At 33.3% G+C, this 15,785-nt stretch overlaps 2 protein-coding genes across 2 annotated transcripts; both read right to left on the reverse strand.

Moving 5' to 3' along the window:
- Positions 1 to 7,016: 7,016 nt before the first annotated feature.
- Positions 7,017 to 12,604, reverse strand: LOC111697087 (ATP-binding cassette sub-family A member 2). The gene is made up of 3 exons (XM_023466965.1): positions 8,561 to 12,604; positions 7,747 to 8,498; positions 7,017 to 7,633 (listed from the first exon to the last, which is right to left on the reverse strand). Exons 1-3 carry the CDS (start codon positions 12,597 to 12,599, stop codon positions 7,115 to 7,117), a joined length of 5,310 nt encoding a protein of 1,769 aa, XP_023322733.1. The 5' UTR covers positions 12,600 to 12,604; the 3' UTR covers positions 7,017 to 7,114.
- Positions 12,581 to 15,785, reverse strand: LOC111697086 (uncharacterized). The gene is made up of 2 exons (XM_023466964.1): positions 14,120 to 15,785; positions 12,581 to 13,163 (listed from the first exon to the last, which is right to left on the reverse strand). The coding sequence occupies exons 1-2, from the start codon at positions 15,660 to 15,662 to the stop codon at positions 12,607 to 12,609; spliced, it is 2,100 nt and encodes a 699-aa protein (XP_023322732.1). The 5' UTR covers positions 15,663 to 15,785; the 3' UTR covers positions 12,581 to 12,606.

Here is a 15,785-nt window from a genome sequence, read left to right on the forward strand (position 1 = left end):
CTCTTTTTATTGAAGATCAAATTGCGAGGAACAAAAATGTGTAAAATTTTCTAAAATGTAACCTAATAAGTTTTCTTTTCTCATTCTTATGAGTAAAATTAAGCTCTCCATTGTTTGAAGGGACTGTAAAGGAAAATGAAAGGAAAATTAAACCTTAGCATTTCAGGAGTTGAACGAGACCTATAAGAGTTCTATCTGATATTCTTGTATCGAGAAAATTATATAAAACTATGTTTTAAGCAGATTATATTCAGATTATATTCTTAAAACGGCGATATCCTTGAGGAGCCTGAAAAACTCAGGTTTGCTACTATTATTATTCGAATGTAATAATTGCTATTTTTAATAGATATAATTGATACGCCCGTATCACGTGACCAGAATTAACTCCCACTAATGGCAGTGCAGTATTATGTGTCTCCGTTTTTGACATACAAACACCCTCCTATCAAACAAGCCAAATATGCCTGTACATTGTTTTATTTGAAAATATATTATTGCAAAGAAAAATCTGATTTCTTATGAAAAATGCAAAAAGCATTCACATAGTCTGTGGCAATGAAATCTGTCCAAGAACATAGCAGAAGACGACCCCCTAAATTTTGGCCAATTGATTAATTGAAAAAAACCGTTAAACAACTTGAGGTGCTTTGTACAAACATGTTATAATTAAAAACAAAACAAACAATACTTATGTGTACTTTCTTAGGAAAACAAAACTTACGTTAAATAGAAAAGATTGTTAATAAAATAAATGGGCTCAAGTATATAGTGAAATAGAAAAAAACACTGGAAACTATACAGAATAAGAACACTTCAGTTTGACGTGACCAGCCTTAAACCTGTGTGACAGCATATAGTAGTAATCTATGTTAGTAATCTATGTTTGTCTGTTTGTTTGTTTGTTGGTATGTCCGATCATAACTCGGGAACCCTTTAACCAATTTTCCTCAAATTTTGATTGGGAACTCTGTAGAACCACGGGAATGTTCTTAGCTTGGTTTAAAAATTCTAAGTTGATTGGTTTGACTTCTATTGGGAATATATATTTTCAAGACAAAGCTGGGTTTCCAAGCTATAGTCCAAAGTAAAGTGGGATGGTAAAATACTCAACAACCTGTTTAGTATACAACGCTGTGAAATTTAGAATCCATCCAACATGTGTAAAACAACCTAAACCTGCTATGTTGTCAAAACAGCGAACACATTATTCTTAAGAGGCTTAAGATACGTTTTTTTTTATTTCTATTCGTATAAAAAAAAAATATTTTATTCGTACTTTAGTTTGTTGCTTTGTATAAAATATTGTATATTGGAACAGCTAAGGATAAATACGTCATCAACACTTTACTTTTATATAACCAATATTTCTATTTATATATTTATTTATAAACCACTCAATCAACTTTTCATTGAATACTGAGGCAATATTGTTATTGCTAGTTAAAGACCCAGAATGGGTTAATTATATATAATTTTATGACGGAGAAATAAAACGAAGTTTATTTTGAAGTTACTGACCTCACGGTCCAAGCTATTGATAGATCTATTTTATATCTTTTTAAAGATTTTCTAATATTTTTGCCGATTTGACAAGTTTCATCTACAGGCCTGGAAAAAAAGAAAAATATATAATTTTAACAAACACAATATTTTCCAATATTTTCAACGCCTTTTGACAACAATACACTTGAAATGTTTCATGCATACTATATTAAAAAAAATGAAGAAATGTTTTATAAAATTACAATATAAAATAAAAAATTTCGACTAAATACTAAACCTGGATTAAACTGAAAAATATATTGAATCTTTATAAACTTTTAATTTTTTTACGGAAGAGACCGGCTAGGTGACCTATTTGAACCGAGAGAAACAAATTTTGAGTCGTTTTTACTGTGCGTAATTTCTAAAAAGCAAATTTGTTTGAAAATTTTTACCAAAAGGGATGGTCAGCAGAAGAAAGTTTTTTAACAACAATTTAATAATACGGACAAGTATGTTGTAAAACTTATTGTTAACTAATTTGTTTATTAGAAACATATTTCTCCATAGAAAGGAATTGAGTTTTTGCCACAAGCTCAAATTTTCTAATCTCTATATCTTTGCAACCTTATGAAATTTCAAACTTAGATTATTCATGGTCTAACATAATTCATAGTTTGAAATATTAAGGGTCTACGACATTGGGTTGCAAGGATATTGGGATCAGAAAATCAGAGTTTGTGGCAAAGACTCAATTCCTTTATGAAGAAATCAATGGTATAGAATCAATTCTTTCTTAATCATCATTATATTGAATACCTTATTTGAGATTCTTTAAATTTCGTCTTTTCATGAAAATTCCAGCAAATCTACCGAAAACGTTTGTGAACAATCAAACATTTCAGGAACTGATGTGACTTTATTTCGCAACCTCTTCCTAAACAACAAGTTAGTTAAAATTAGAATTTTTGTTACATTTTTCGTTACAGTTATTAAATAAATATAGAGAACGTTTCTTCTGCGGACCATTCCTTCTAAAGAAATTTTGCAAAAAAACGAATTTTCGCACTCTCGGTTCAATCTTTATAAGTCCATGTTTGCATTCATTAAATGTCAAAACGACATTTTTATAATTTCACGTGACCTTTCATTTAAAGATGGGGCAACCCAGATTCACAACGGTACCCTTCAAACCTTTGAAAAATCAAGGATTCACAATGGTACCCTTTAAACCTTTGGCAGATCAAGGATTCACAATGGTACTCTTTAAACCTTTGACAGATCAAGGATTCACAATGGTACTCTTTAAACCTTTGACAGATCAAGGATTCACAACGGTTCCCTTTAAACCTTTGACAGATCAAGGATTCACAACGGTACTCTTTAAACCTTTGACAGATCAAGGATTCACAACGGTACCCATCAAACCTTTGACAGATCAAGGATTCACAATAGTACTCTTCAAACCTTTGACAGATGAAGGATTCACAATGGTACTCTTTAAACCTTGGACTAATCAAGGATTCACAATGGTTCCCATCAAACCTTTGACAGATCAAGGATTCACAATAGTACTCTTTAAACCTTGGACTAATCAAGGATTCACAATGGTACTCTTTAAACCTTTGACAGATCAAGGATTCACAATGGTAACCTTCAACCCTTTGACAGATGAAGGATTCACAATGGTTTCCTTTAAACCTTTGACAGATCAAGGATTCACAATGGTACTCTTTAAACCTTGGACTAATCAAGGATTCACAATGGTTCCCTTTAAACCTTTGACAGATCAAGTATTCACAATGGTTCCCTTTAAACCTTTGACAAATCAAGGATTCACAATGGTTCCCTTTAAACCTGTGACAGATCAAGGATTCACAAAGGTACCCTTCAAACCTTTGACAGATCAAGGATTCACAACTGTATCCTCTAAACCTTTGACAGATAGGATTTACAATGGTACCCTTCAAACCTTTGACAGGTCAAGGATGACTGACTTTTCCCTATTGTATCTGCAGAAACGCCTGTAAAATGTAAAAGCTACGATTATTTCAAGGAAAAAAGGTGCGGAACCCTATAATATCCTTGAGTTAAAAAGATATGTATTTCTATTGCATATATTTATTTGCATAACGATGCAATAGAAACAGGATATATGGTTGTTGTGTGGAAAAGTTAAAAATTAGTTTCACCAACTTCATAAACCAATTAGATCCTTTGTAAGTTCTCAGGGGAACCAAAATAAAGTAGGATGAGGGCGATAGTAGGGGATAGGAGGGGTTTAGAGTGGGTAGGAGGGGGTTAGGCATTTATTTAACATTTTTGAATTTTGTTTAGTAATGTTTTTCTGCATTCAATCTCTTTTATTCTCTCTACTCCCTCTGCCCCTTCTCCCCTACCGGCTACCCCCTCCTACGCTCCCTTCTGGCAGATTTCCATGAGTTCTTGTTGAGCATGCTTGACTATTCATCAATACGTCAAACCTCCATCTTTTTATTAGATTTTTTATTCAAAATACATTATAACCATGTACGTGTACTATTCTGTTTAGAACCCTATAGCAATATAAGACACTTTTTTCTTTCGCAAGAATATCACAGTTCATCAAAAACTACTTGATCGAAAACTAGGGGTTGATCGAAAACTAGGGGTTGATCGAAAAAGTGTTTGCATCAGGATACAAGTTTGTTTAACCTTTTAATATAGAATTAGCTGTTATTTTCATCTTCACTTTTCAACTCTTTCTTTCTCCTTCTTTATCTCTCTTTCTTTCTTCTTTTTTCTTCTTCTTTCTCCTTCTTTATCTCTCTTTCTCTCTTCTTTTTTCTCCTTATTTCTCCTTCTTTCTCTCTCTGTCTTTCTTCTTCTTTTTCCTTCTTTCTCCTTCTTTCTCTCTCTCTTTTTCTTCTTCTTTTTCCTTCTTTCTCCTTTTTTCTCCTTCTTCCGCTTTTTTCTCTCTCTCTTTCTTCTTATTTTTCCTTATTTCCCCTTCTTTCACTTTCTCTTTCTTTTTCTTTTTCCTTCTTTCTCCTTTTTTCTCTCTCTTCTCTCTCTCTTTTTTTCTTTTTTCTCCTTCTTCCGCTCTTTTCTCTCTCACTTTCTTCTTCTTTTTCCTTCTTTCTCCTTCTTTCTCTCTCTCTTTCCTTTTCTTTTTCATTCTTTCGCCTTCTTTCTCTCTGTCTTTCTCTCTCTCTTTCTTCTTCTTTTTCCTTCTTTCTCCTTTTTTCTCTCTCTTCTCCTTCTCCTTTTTCTTTTTTCTCCTTCTTTCGCCTTCTTTCTCTCTCTCTCTCTTTCTTCTTCTTTTTCCTTCTTTCTCCATCTTTCTCTCTATCTTTCTTCTTCTTTCTCCTTCTTTCTCCTTCTTTCTCCTTCTTTCTCCTTCTTTCTCACTCTTTTTCCTTCTAAAGTTTTTAGGGAAAATGTTTTTTGTTTAAATAAAAAGATATTTGTTGGTAAACTTATGTTAAATTTTGACCAAACTATTAGTTAAGAGTCTAGAGACACAAATTCCGCAAACATCCGGATATTAAAGGAACTCAGTTATTGCCTTATGTGTAATTCCTGTATCTTCGCGACGCAATGTTGTAGACCTTTAATATTTCAAACCATGACTTTTGTTAGATCAAATAATCTAAGTTTGAAATATCGAAGGTTTACGCCATCAGGTTGCAAAGATATAAATTAATTGAGTTTGTGGCAAGAACATAGTTCCTTTCTAAGCCGTATAGGAAAAAAAACAGCCTCCGCTCCCGAGGAACTTCTTGGCAATTCTTTTTTTTTTTAATGTTTAGACTCAATCTACTTTAAACATTTTAAGTCCAAATAAAACATAATTGTAGATTTATTGTCATAATGGATAAAAATTGATTTTTTGTCGTTTTGTTTTCAACAATTTCTTGGATTTAATAATGTTAATGATCAAAAATAAAAGTATGAAATAGATTTTATACTTTGCACATTTCATCTGAAATTAGAAAGATAGAGCTTAAAAAAATTATCTTTTTTTGTAACAAAATCTTAATCAATTCTACAAAGTTGGCTCATTTGTGGTTAAGTTTATTCAGAAACGAATTTATGTTTCGTTCTTTTTTGCTATTTTAATCCCTAAATTTTCATAAACTTTTTCTTTATCTTGGAATTTTCATTTCTCTCTTTTCAGTTTAACAGAGTTCATTTTATCATTTTTCCTGGAACATATATCGTCTCAGTTTTTGTGCTGTGTAGAAAATTCAATAAATCCAAAGAATATTTATTACACCGGATAATTTGTCACCGTCCCCCCCCCTCCCCCCTCCTAACCCGCTGAAATATTTAATATAAAAGAAAAAACAATATGTCCGGACTGTTAATGTACGTATCCGTTGTGTGAAGTAGGCATTTATCAATAGTATAAAGAAATAACTAATTTATTTAACAAGACGTGTCGTCCACATTAGCAGTAATTAACACATTAGATCTTGAAGGCACTGTTGGCGTAATTTCAAGTGACCCTCCCTTTGTACAGTGACTTGTCCAATTCACAACAGAACTTGTTAACCCCTATATAATGAAAACTTTATTTGCAAGAATTTTTATATTCAAGAATTATTAATATTTACTTTCTAGAAGTCGTAAAAAATAAACAAGTCCATTCGAATGCTTGAAAACCGTGTTGGAGATAAAATTCTGGACTTTCAATGAATTCATGAAACGTCAGCTGAGTTGCGTTTACACTGTTCGCTTGCGTTCACCCCAGTTTTACGTCAATTTGAACAGCATTTCAGAGATTTACAGACGGAGTTCTCTACACTGGATGAAAAAATGAAAGGTTAAAAAGGTACTGTTGTAAATTTGTCGTTCCCCTCTTTGTCATATAAACTCACGCCTACGCCCCTCTAAAATTCATTCTTAAAACTATTTTTATTAAAAAAAAAAACTTTGAAAACATAATTTTGTCCACGAATCATCTTCAAAGACAAAGATTTAAAAATAAAAAATTTTCGAATGAAAACTAAAACTAATTCATAAAACCAATTTTATTCATTTTAGATTTGCATTTTCTTTTTCATTAACCGTAGAAGTCTTTCGTATATTTTTAACTAAAAAAGTGTTTAATAAGTTTACAAAAAATATTGTGAGGAATACAGATCTGGAATTTAAACGGAAAATTCCAGTTTTTTATTCAATGATGTGAAAAAAATGTTGTTTTTCGTTTTGAAAAATGTTTATTTCTAAACATTTCCCGCTTTATAACAATAATTGAAAATAAGCCTAATAGAAAAAACATGGATATCTCAGTGATTCTTGATCAGACGAAGCTTCTATATTGTAAATACCAAATGCCACTCTGTATATGATTATGCTTTCCTTTAAACCCATTTAAATGAAATTTGTAAAGGAGACTTGTTATCTGATAATTGAAGAAAAACTAATCGAAATGTGGATAAGTTAAATGACAGTTTTACACATTACTCTTTATTACCATCCATTAGTTTGCTGAATATGGTGGAATTATTTATTCTGATTATAATATTAATTTCTATAATGTTATGTGTGTCAACAGTAATATTTATTAGTAAATCTTTAAATACAATGTGATTGTGCTGGTGCTGGTGCTGGTGTTGGTGCAGATTTTATAATTTAAACATTTTTATTCTTGTAAAGCAGGAGGTTGGTATTCTGCAGCTTTAGGAATGTTGTCTAAAGATCCTTCTTCATTTTCTATTGTAGCGTCATAGCCAGACAAATTTTCTTCTATATTTAGGAATTTGCTTTCTTTTAGATGTTCAGCATTTTGGACAGCATTCGTGATCTGTAGGAATATATCTTCCAATGAGGTAACATCAATTGTGAATCCGTCAACAATTTTCAAAGACTTAGCCACACCCAAGAGACCGAGCAGATATGAGATTTTAGCTTGTATGTTGTAGCGGATCCAGTTTTGCTTGGTTTCAATAAACTTTGCTTCTGGAATGTTAGCTTGCATATACAGTCTAATATCCCCTAATGATGAATCTGTTCCCGCTTTTAAATTGATCCTGTACCCTTTTCCATACTTCTCTTTGAGCATACCTGGAGACCCAGAACATACTACTTCACTTTTAACCATTATAGAGATCTGATCACACAGCGTGTCACATTCCATTAGGCTGTGAGATGTCAATAGTAAGAACCCATCGGTACCCTAGGGGTAACATAGGCAAAAAAATCTAAATATTTTTTTTTTCAAAATTCAATTTTTTTAAAAGTGTACTTCAGCTGGTTTGTAATAAAAAAGATTGATAAAATACCTTTTTTTACAGCATTTTCAATGTTCCTCCAAACCAATCTCCTGCTTCCAGGATCCATACCACTGGTTGGTTCATCCATGAGTATTAGATCAGGCCTACCCAGTAAAGCAGTGGCTGTGCAAACTTTTCGCTTATTTCCACCGCTCAAATGTCCGCAAGCAACTTTCAAGTATGGCTCCAAGCAAAACTCTTTTATCAGTTCGGCTGTAACTGTAATTGCCTCGTTTCTGTTGTAGCCAGCTATTCTGGAGTAAATCCATATATGATCTTCTACAGTTATGTTTTCATCAATGCTATTATTTTGAGGACAGTAGCCAATGCGATTGCACCCAAAATCAATGCTTCCACAGGTGCAGTCCACTTGCCCTGTTATCATTTTAAATGTTGTGCTTTTTCCTGCTCCATTCAGTCCAATTAGTCCAATGCACTCTTTAGGCCCAACTGTCAAATTTAAGTTTTTAACTGCTTCAAATTCAGTTGTGCACGTTGAATAAGTCTTTGAGACATTTTTCAAAGTTAAAACATCTTGAGTTGATGCATTGATGTTAAAGTCAGAATCTTTCATAAGTTCATAAATTAAGTTTAATAAAAAGAAGATCATGATTTCTACTCCTAAAAAACTCAAGTTTTTTCCAATAATATTCCATTCAAAGGGATCAAAAGATGATCTGAACTTTTCTTTTTCAAATTGCTGATAAAGGTCCATTGAGATTTGATTAGTTATCAAATCCAGCAGTCCTCCGCCTGAAAATTAAAAAAGTTAGTTGTTTTCAATGTTTAGATTTTATTACTGTTTGATTTTTTACCTAATGCATATGGAGGAAGTATTAAAAACAATGTTTTCAATAACTTTCTTGCATCCGCCAAAGGTTTTATCCACCAGTACATTTGCATTAGCAGCATTAGAATCAATGTTAAAACACCAGTGAGAAGGGAACCAGTAAAGACAAGAACCTGACCAACACCTGGTTCAGTAAAAGCTTTCTCAATCAAATATATCATCGTATTAATCGACAAACAAAACAGAAAGAATAAAAGTAGAGTTGCAACAAAGTTCAGATCTGCTGAGAATGATTTTATCCCAAATATTTTAATTGTTGCGGCTGAAACCAAAAGAAAGACTATTGCAATCATTGAGTCCCAAACTAGATTTACTGTCCAATACATGATCGGTCCAACACCAAAGGTTCTTAGAACTAGCTTTTCTTCTGTTGTCCTTTCTTGGATAAGGTATATAATACTGCTGACAGGCACAAATGAAACTACAGTAAGTAAGAAAAGGGCAAGAGTATAATCGCTAACATGCTGTAGTATTGATTGTCCCAGAATTTGCCCTTGGGTACTTCTGAATGGGTGATTGTAAACAGTGATTCCATAGTCTTTGGGGTTCTGGTCAGATTTTAGGCCAGCTCTGAGTCTGGCATTATTGAGAGAATTTAAGTACGAAGCGGAAGAGTGGAATCCTTTATTGTTATAGTAAACAATACTTCTATTTTTAGATAATCTCCAGCCACCATACTGCTTTTCCACATATTGGTAATGTGTGTCTAAAATCCACTTGTTGGGATGAACAGTTTCTGACAAATAAACTAATATGTCCGAACTGTTCATTTTCTGTTTACTAAGCTGATATCCAGATGAACTTGACTTGCAATGCCAATTGTCTTTCGAGCAAGAGCAATCCTGATCTACCTTTTCTGTTGTTGTTATGTTCTTTTGAAAAGAACATTCTGTAAATGATGAAGAACTTTTAAATCCCTGCATGCAAGTTGTTCCTATTCCAGGGGGGTTTTTCAAAGCATCTGAAACCAAGTTATGTTCTGGTATTGATAGAAAAGTGTATGATTCCGGACCATAAATGGATGGAGTCATTAGTAAGGCAGGAGATGAGGTTTCAGGGCGTATTTTGCCTAAAATCATTGCAAAAATGAGCAGGATTGAAGGTAGCAAAAAGGATGTCACCATCATTTTTCTATCCCTTACCATTCTTTTGTACCGCTTATACAATAAAGCAGTGAAAGCATTCATAACACTGATTTCTCTTTTGCTGTGGATGAGCATTGAAGTTTCAAAATTTGACTCTGTGTCCGAAAGTGACTGGGTGTCAAGCTTGTTCCCAACTTGTGTATGTCTTTGCCAAAACTTTTGTTTTGATTTGATATTTTCTTTCATAACAAAATTTGCCTCTGAAGTCATTGAGAGAAAAATGTCTTCAAGGTTTGGAGATGCAATGGAGAAAGTACTTATTTCAAGTTCTTTCTTCTCGTTTTCCAATACTGCAAAGAGTTCATGATATTTGGAGTAATCTTTACCTTCATCTACTGGCAAGGTATATGATCTCTTTTGAGCTGAATGAGTTATTTTCTCAGCTCTTGGTACAATCCTGCTTATATGTGCATCAATTTGATCCGAATGGGACCTTAGCGAGCTCATTGACATTCGTGAGGAACTAACAGATGTAACTTCTGTTGGGGGATTAGATTTTATTCCTTGACTTATGTTCAATTGTAAGCCCTTCCCATACTGTTGTTGTAACTCCAGTGTAGGTCCTGAACTCAAAAGCTGACCTTTGTGTATTATTGCAATGTTGTCACACAAAATTTCTGCTTCATCCATTTGATGTGTGGTAATTATGATTGTCTTACCCTCTTTGCACTCTGTAATGAAGTCCCAAATACAGCGTCTAGCAGATGAATCTACTCCAGAAGTTGGTTCATCCAGGATTACAATAGTGGAGTCCCCAGCAAAAGCCATAGCAATTGCCAGTCTTCGTCTTAATCCTTCAGAGAGATGCTTGCAAAGAGTATTATTTTTTTCTTCAAGTCTCATTTTCATCAGTAAGGTTTGCACATTTTTTTCAACATTTGAGTGAGCACTAGACTTAAGCTTTGAATAAAGTCTTATGTGTTCTTCTGTATTTAGATTTTCATATAAAATACCTTGCTGTGGGCAAAATCCAACCATTTTTATGTATTTATCCCACTGATCATTGAAACTTGTTCCATCAACCAAAATGAACCCACTGGTTGGTTTTATGATACCAGTTAACATAGACATGGTTGTACTTTTACCTGCCCCATTATGTCCAAGAAGACCAGTTATTTCATTTTTATTAAAATGCAGATTAAGAGAGTTTACAGCGATTCGCTTACTTTTTCTTCCCAAGCGAAACTCTTTTGTCAAAGAAACCAGTGTGATCCCTTGATTGCTGTGTGTTGCGTCAAATTCTTTTTTTGTCTTAACAGATCTACCAGAACTACTAGAGCTCCATGTTCCATCCATGTTAGACAGCTTTGATATCACAAATCCAATAAGTCCATAGATTACACCATCCACAAGCAAAAATATTATATAATACAAAAAATTAAAGTTGTCATTATCCATTGGCGAAATCATTAACTTTTCCCAGCTTAGCCCAACCTGTTGCTGTTCATACCTTGTGATGTACATCAGAGTAAAACCAAACGCAGTATTCATGAAGAATCCAATTAGGAATTGTAGTTCAGAAATGATTTGTTCGTCAAGAGAGATGAAAACAAGAAAAGGGAGGAAAGCAAGAATGTGAAAAAGGAAGGCTGTAACTGCTCCAGAGGTTGAATTTTGCAGGATCATGGACAACATGTAAGTAAAGTTCATGAGGGAAAATGAATATGCCATGATTGTCAGTAAAATTATCTCAATTCTTGTTTTGGGCAAAACTTCTCCAAAATGCAATAGAATAGTAACCAGGATTGCATTGAAAGTAAAAACTACCCCCATTGCCATGAAGTTGGAAGTCCACATTATGAAAGACTTCATTCCCATCACCTGAAGGATTTGTCCATTCTTTGATTCTCTTTCCCAGACAAACTCTCTAACAAATGTAGCTATTAGAAGAGAAAAGGCAAAAATTAAAACAACTTGCAGTAGCTGAGCTGTATATATTCCACTCAAATAATTGTTTCTTACAAAGCAAGGATATGGAAATTGCTGCATCAAAACTTGATCCAAAGGTTTTGTTTTGGTCTGAATCTCAATCAGAGCACTATCAACAAGATCCTGAATCTGTAAAAATCCCCAAAAATATCTCATGTTGTAATAAAAATCTCCATCAGGTCCTGGTACCCACAACTTTTCCTTTAATGAGGATGTAATTGGCACATGGTCTACCTCCATACGTATCTTATACTGGATATGTTTTGAAATCTGAGAAGATATGTCTCTCTTTACAACTACATCATCATCATTTGGCAAAATAACAATGCCAGCTAGAAACTGTTCTCCTAGTATTCTTGACTTTGCTAGTATGTCTGATTCATTTTCCAGAAAATCAAATCTTTTGGTATTTAAGCATTTCAGTCCAAGAGATATTGTGTTCACCATGCTTAAAATGTTTTCATTTGCTTTAATAGTTTCATAAAGTTCCATAAGGTTTGAAAATTTTCCATTTGGTAGGCTTAGCATTTCACCAGTAAATGATTCCCGAAACTCCTGATAAAAGTTGGATTGAAATAAAGTTGAAAGAATTTTGGCTTGTTCTTCATAACCTTCAATGTAGTTTAAATATTGGTAGTTATCTCCTATATTATTTACTTTTTTGCGAAATTGTTCTATTTTAGAAAAGAACCATAGAGACTTAGCTACAATTTCCTCTGCAATGCCATTTTTGGGGGTGATGAAAATGGTTCCCTGTATAAATGGAGAAAGATACCTCCAAACTACTTGACCCTCCCAGGTTTGAGAAATATATTTATACAGTATTGAACAGTGGGTATCCAATGACTGAAAATTGCCACCGGTTTCATTTGATATTGGTTGTAACGGTTTATAAGTTATCTTGTCAGGAATCAGATCATCTCCGCACATAAAATTACTAGCAATGGCTGGTGATTTCAGTTATGTTAAGCTTTTCTTTTATATCAGGGATGTTTAGTTTTCCGAGCAAGTTTTCAAAGGATTGTGTAATGTTGCCATAGATCTTTGACATTTCAATCCAATTTTCTTGTATTTCTTTAAATTGATCCAACGTCATATTTCCAGCAGATGCTAGGTTTTCAGGATTTAGTGCATTTGACACAGTTGCTAGATCTTTAAGGTCCTGTATCCTGATATTTTGAAGTATTGTTGGCAGGATTGTAGATGAGGAACAGAGTTGGGTTGCCATACTTTCTATTGATATTCCTATTGGGAGAGGGTTGGAGTTAAGTTTGAGATATCTGTTCAATAGAGTCCCATTGCAATAATTAAATACTTGTCTTAACTTTAATGCAGCAAGCTGTAAAATATCCAAAGATACAGGTTGGTAGTACAGATCTTGTTTTTCATCATTGGACAGATTTATTCCAAAAACAGAGTTCTGTACAGATGTCCAGTTTGTAATGATGTTGTAGAAAAATGTATCATTAGGTGTCATGAACAGATTACTACTTTCTGCAAACAAAATATAATACTTATCAAACATTAAAATCTTCCACATTTGATATTGCATGTGAAGGAACCGAGTTTTGCCCCAAACTCTGATTTTTAATCTGCTGTAGACCTTTAATGTTTTAAAACTTCAGAGTCTTTTAAATTATAACTAAAAAAACCCTGATGGTGTTCAAATGTTAATTTAAAGAATAGAAAGATAATGGGACCAATTTCTGAAAATTGCATTAATAATGATTCAGCAATACAAAAAGTTTAACTAGTCACAGATCAAATAAAAGGAATATTCAAAACCAGAATAAACATTTTTTGAGTTTGTTTTAAAGAAATGAGTTTTGCCACAAATTATTTGATCTAATATAATTCACAGTTTGTGGCAAAATTCAATTGCTTTATCTAAAACCAGAAAAACTGGACAAAAGATACACATACATAATAATACCAATAAGTGAACTTAATAGGAATTGAGTCATTGCCACGAACTGTGATTTTCTAATCTCTATATCTGTGAAACCCAATGTCATAGACCTTCGATATTTCAAACTATCAATTGGATCAAGTAATATAAGTTTGAAATAATAAAGTTTTAAACCATCAGAGCCTGAATTCAATTAATTTGAGCAGCGTCTCAAATCCACCAAAAACTGGTTTCAATTAAGCGCCGGCTTAAATCTTGAAAATTGAATACAATTTTAAGAGGAACCAACCATATTTGAGCAGTGTCTCGAATTTAAGCTGCAGCTCAAATTCTTTAAATTCAGTCTCAGGTTGAGAATTTATAGGGACTAGAAAATTTAAGTTTGTGGCAAAGACTAAATTTCTTTGTTCTAAAACCAGAATAGGTGAACAAAACATGCAATATACACAATAATACCAAGAAAATATTCCAAAATCTTTGAAAATTTTCAATTTTTAAGAATTAACAACATTGTGCAACAGAATGTTAAATATTTTCTCACCTAATTGTTGAAGAATACTTGTGTAATTCTCCCATATATCAGTATTTTGTAGGAAGTATCCAGTCTCGTTGATTACAGATGTAACAGATGACAGGAGTAGTTGTCCACTGCTGGAAATAAGTAATTGTAGCACTTCCGGATCAGAGAGATGATCTTGCATCATAGAGACAGGAACAGATTCTAAACTTGATGCTATATTTGATAATTGCATTATAATGTTCTCAATACGTTCCTGAGCCTTGTTCATCCAATCCATTGAGTTAAACTCGTCTTTCCTCCAGTTCTCCAAGTTTTCAATAATCATTGTCAAGTTGAGATCATTAACCAATTCTTCAATTTCCCCAATCTGTCGTTTTTGGATCCGACTGAATCTTAGTATACCAGTGTCGATTTTTTTATTAGATTTCATTAGATAGATCAATCTATTAACATCAAGATCAAATTGTTTTAGTTTCTCATATTTTGCAATGCTAGAATCACTATTTAACAGACTAGAAACATTCTTCCAAATTGGAAATTTAGATTTCAAGATTTCATAAACAGGAGTTATAAATTGTGTAGCATTGCAATGAGAGATTTTGTCCATAAGAGTGTCAGGTTGTATTGTAGTGTTGCTAAGAAGGCATTGAACATTTGGGTCATTATAGAAATCAGTTAGACCTTCAATCATTTGAGATAGATCATTCAGAACATTTGACATATCCGGCAAAACTTCCGCTTGTCTTTTCCTTCTTGAAGGTGTAAAAATTGAACTGATTTCTTGCATCATCGAAATTGCTGATATCAAAGGATTCATTGCAGCAGAAGAGGAAAGGTTTGAATCTATATTTTTGTCCAGGTATTCCCCCAGATAATTATAGTTCAAATGAGTTTGAAGCATCTCAAGAAAGTCCTTTTGCTGACAAACGTTCTTCATACTTTTCACCAAAGATGGTTTGGCTTTTGGGAGAAACATTGAGATAGAAAAGCTAGAGCACTGTAAAATTTCAAGAGGAACGCCAAAAGATGCTAAATCTCCAGATACCATCCCCATTTTGATAGATGCTTCCAGGAAAATTTCAGCAGTTTCATTATCAAATGTTGAGTTTGTCAACACACTTCGAATTAAGTCTGGGTCATAGAATATGTCTTTAACAAGAGTCTCATTTGGTACATACTTGTTCATGATGATGGTGTCATTGAGAGCAAAAGCTGTGCTGTTTATAAACCTCAGAGTTCCTGGTAGTTTTATGCTGAATTCTTGAACAGTATCATTGTAAAGAATTGGTTCAATATGTTCCACAATATCATCAAGCTTTGAACCAGGGTAGGAGGGATTGTCCTCAAAATCCTTCATCTTACCGCAGTTGTTCTTTAAGTTGCAAAGAAAGGATTGTAACATTGGTAATGGTCCTGAACTAGGATTATGTCTGGCTCTAAACTGACAAGTTTCAAACTCACTTGGAGGAATTAAAAACTTCATCACCACAACAGCTAGGACAAGCAGAGATGGGAAGAATAGTTGTAAGAATGTTGTAATCGGCTGTCTTTGTCTAAAATTCATATCATGATTTTTATCGTACAAAGGAATTGCAAGTCTTTGCTACAAATTAAAATTTAAAAATCCCTAAATCTCTAATACAACCTGATAGAGTAGACAGTTGATATTTCCAACTACACTATTTAA

The sequence above is a fragment of the Eurytemora carolleeae genome, unplaced genomic scaffold, assembly GCF_000591075.1.
Source record: "Eurytemora carolleeae unplaced genomic scaffold, Eaff_2.0 scaffold208, whole genome shotgun sequence".
NCBI classification, from domain to species: domain Eukaryota; kingdom Metazoa; phylum Arthropoda; class Copepoda; order Calanoida; family Temoridae; genus Eurytemora; species Eurytemora carolleeae.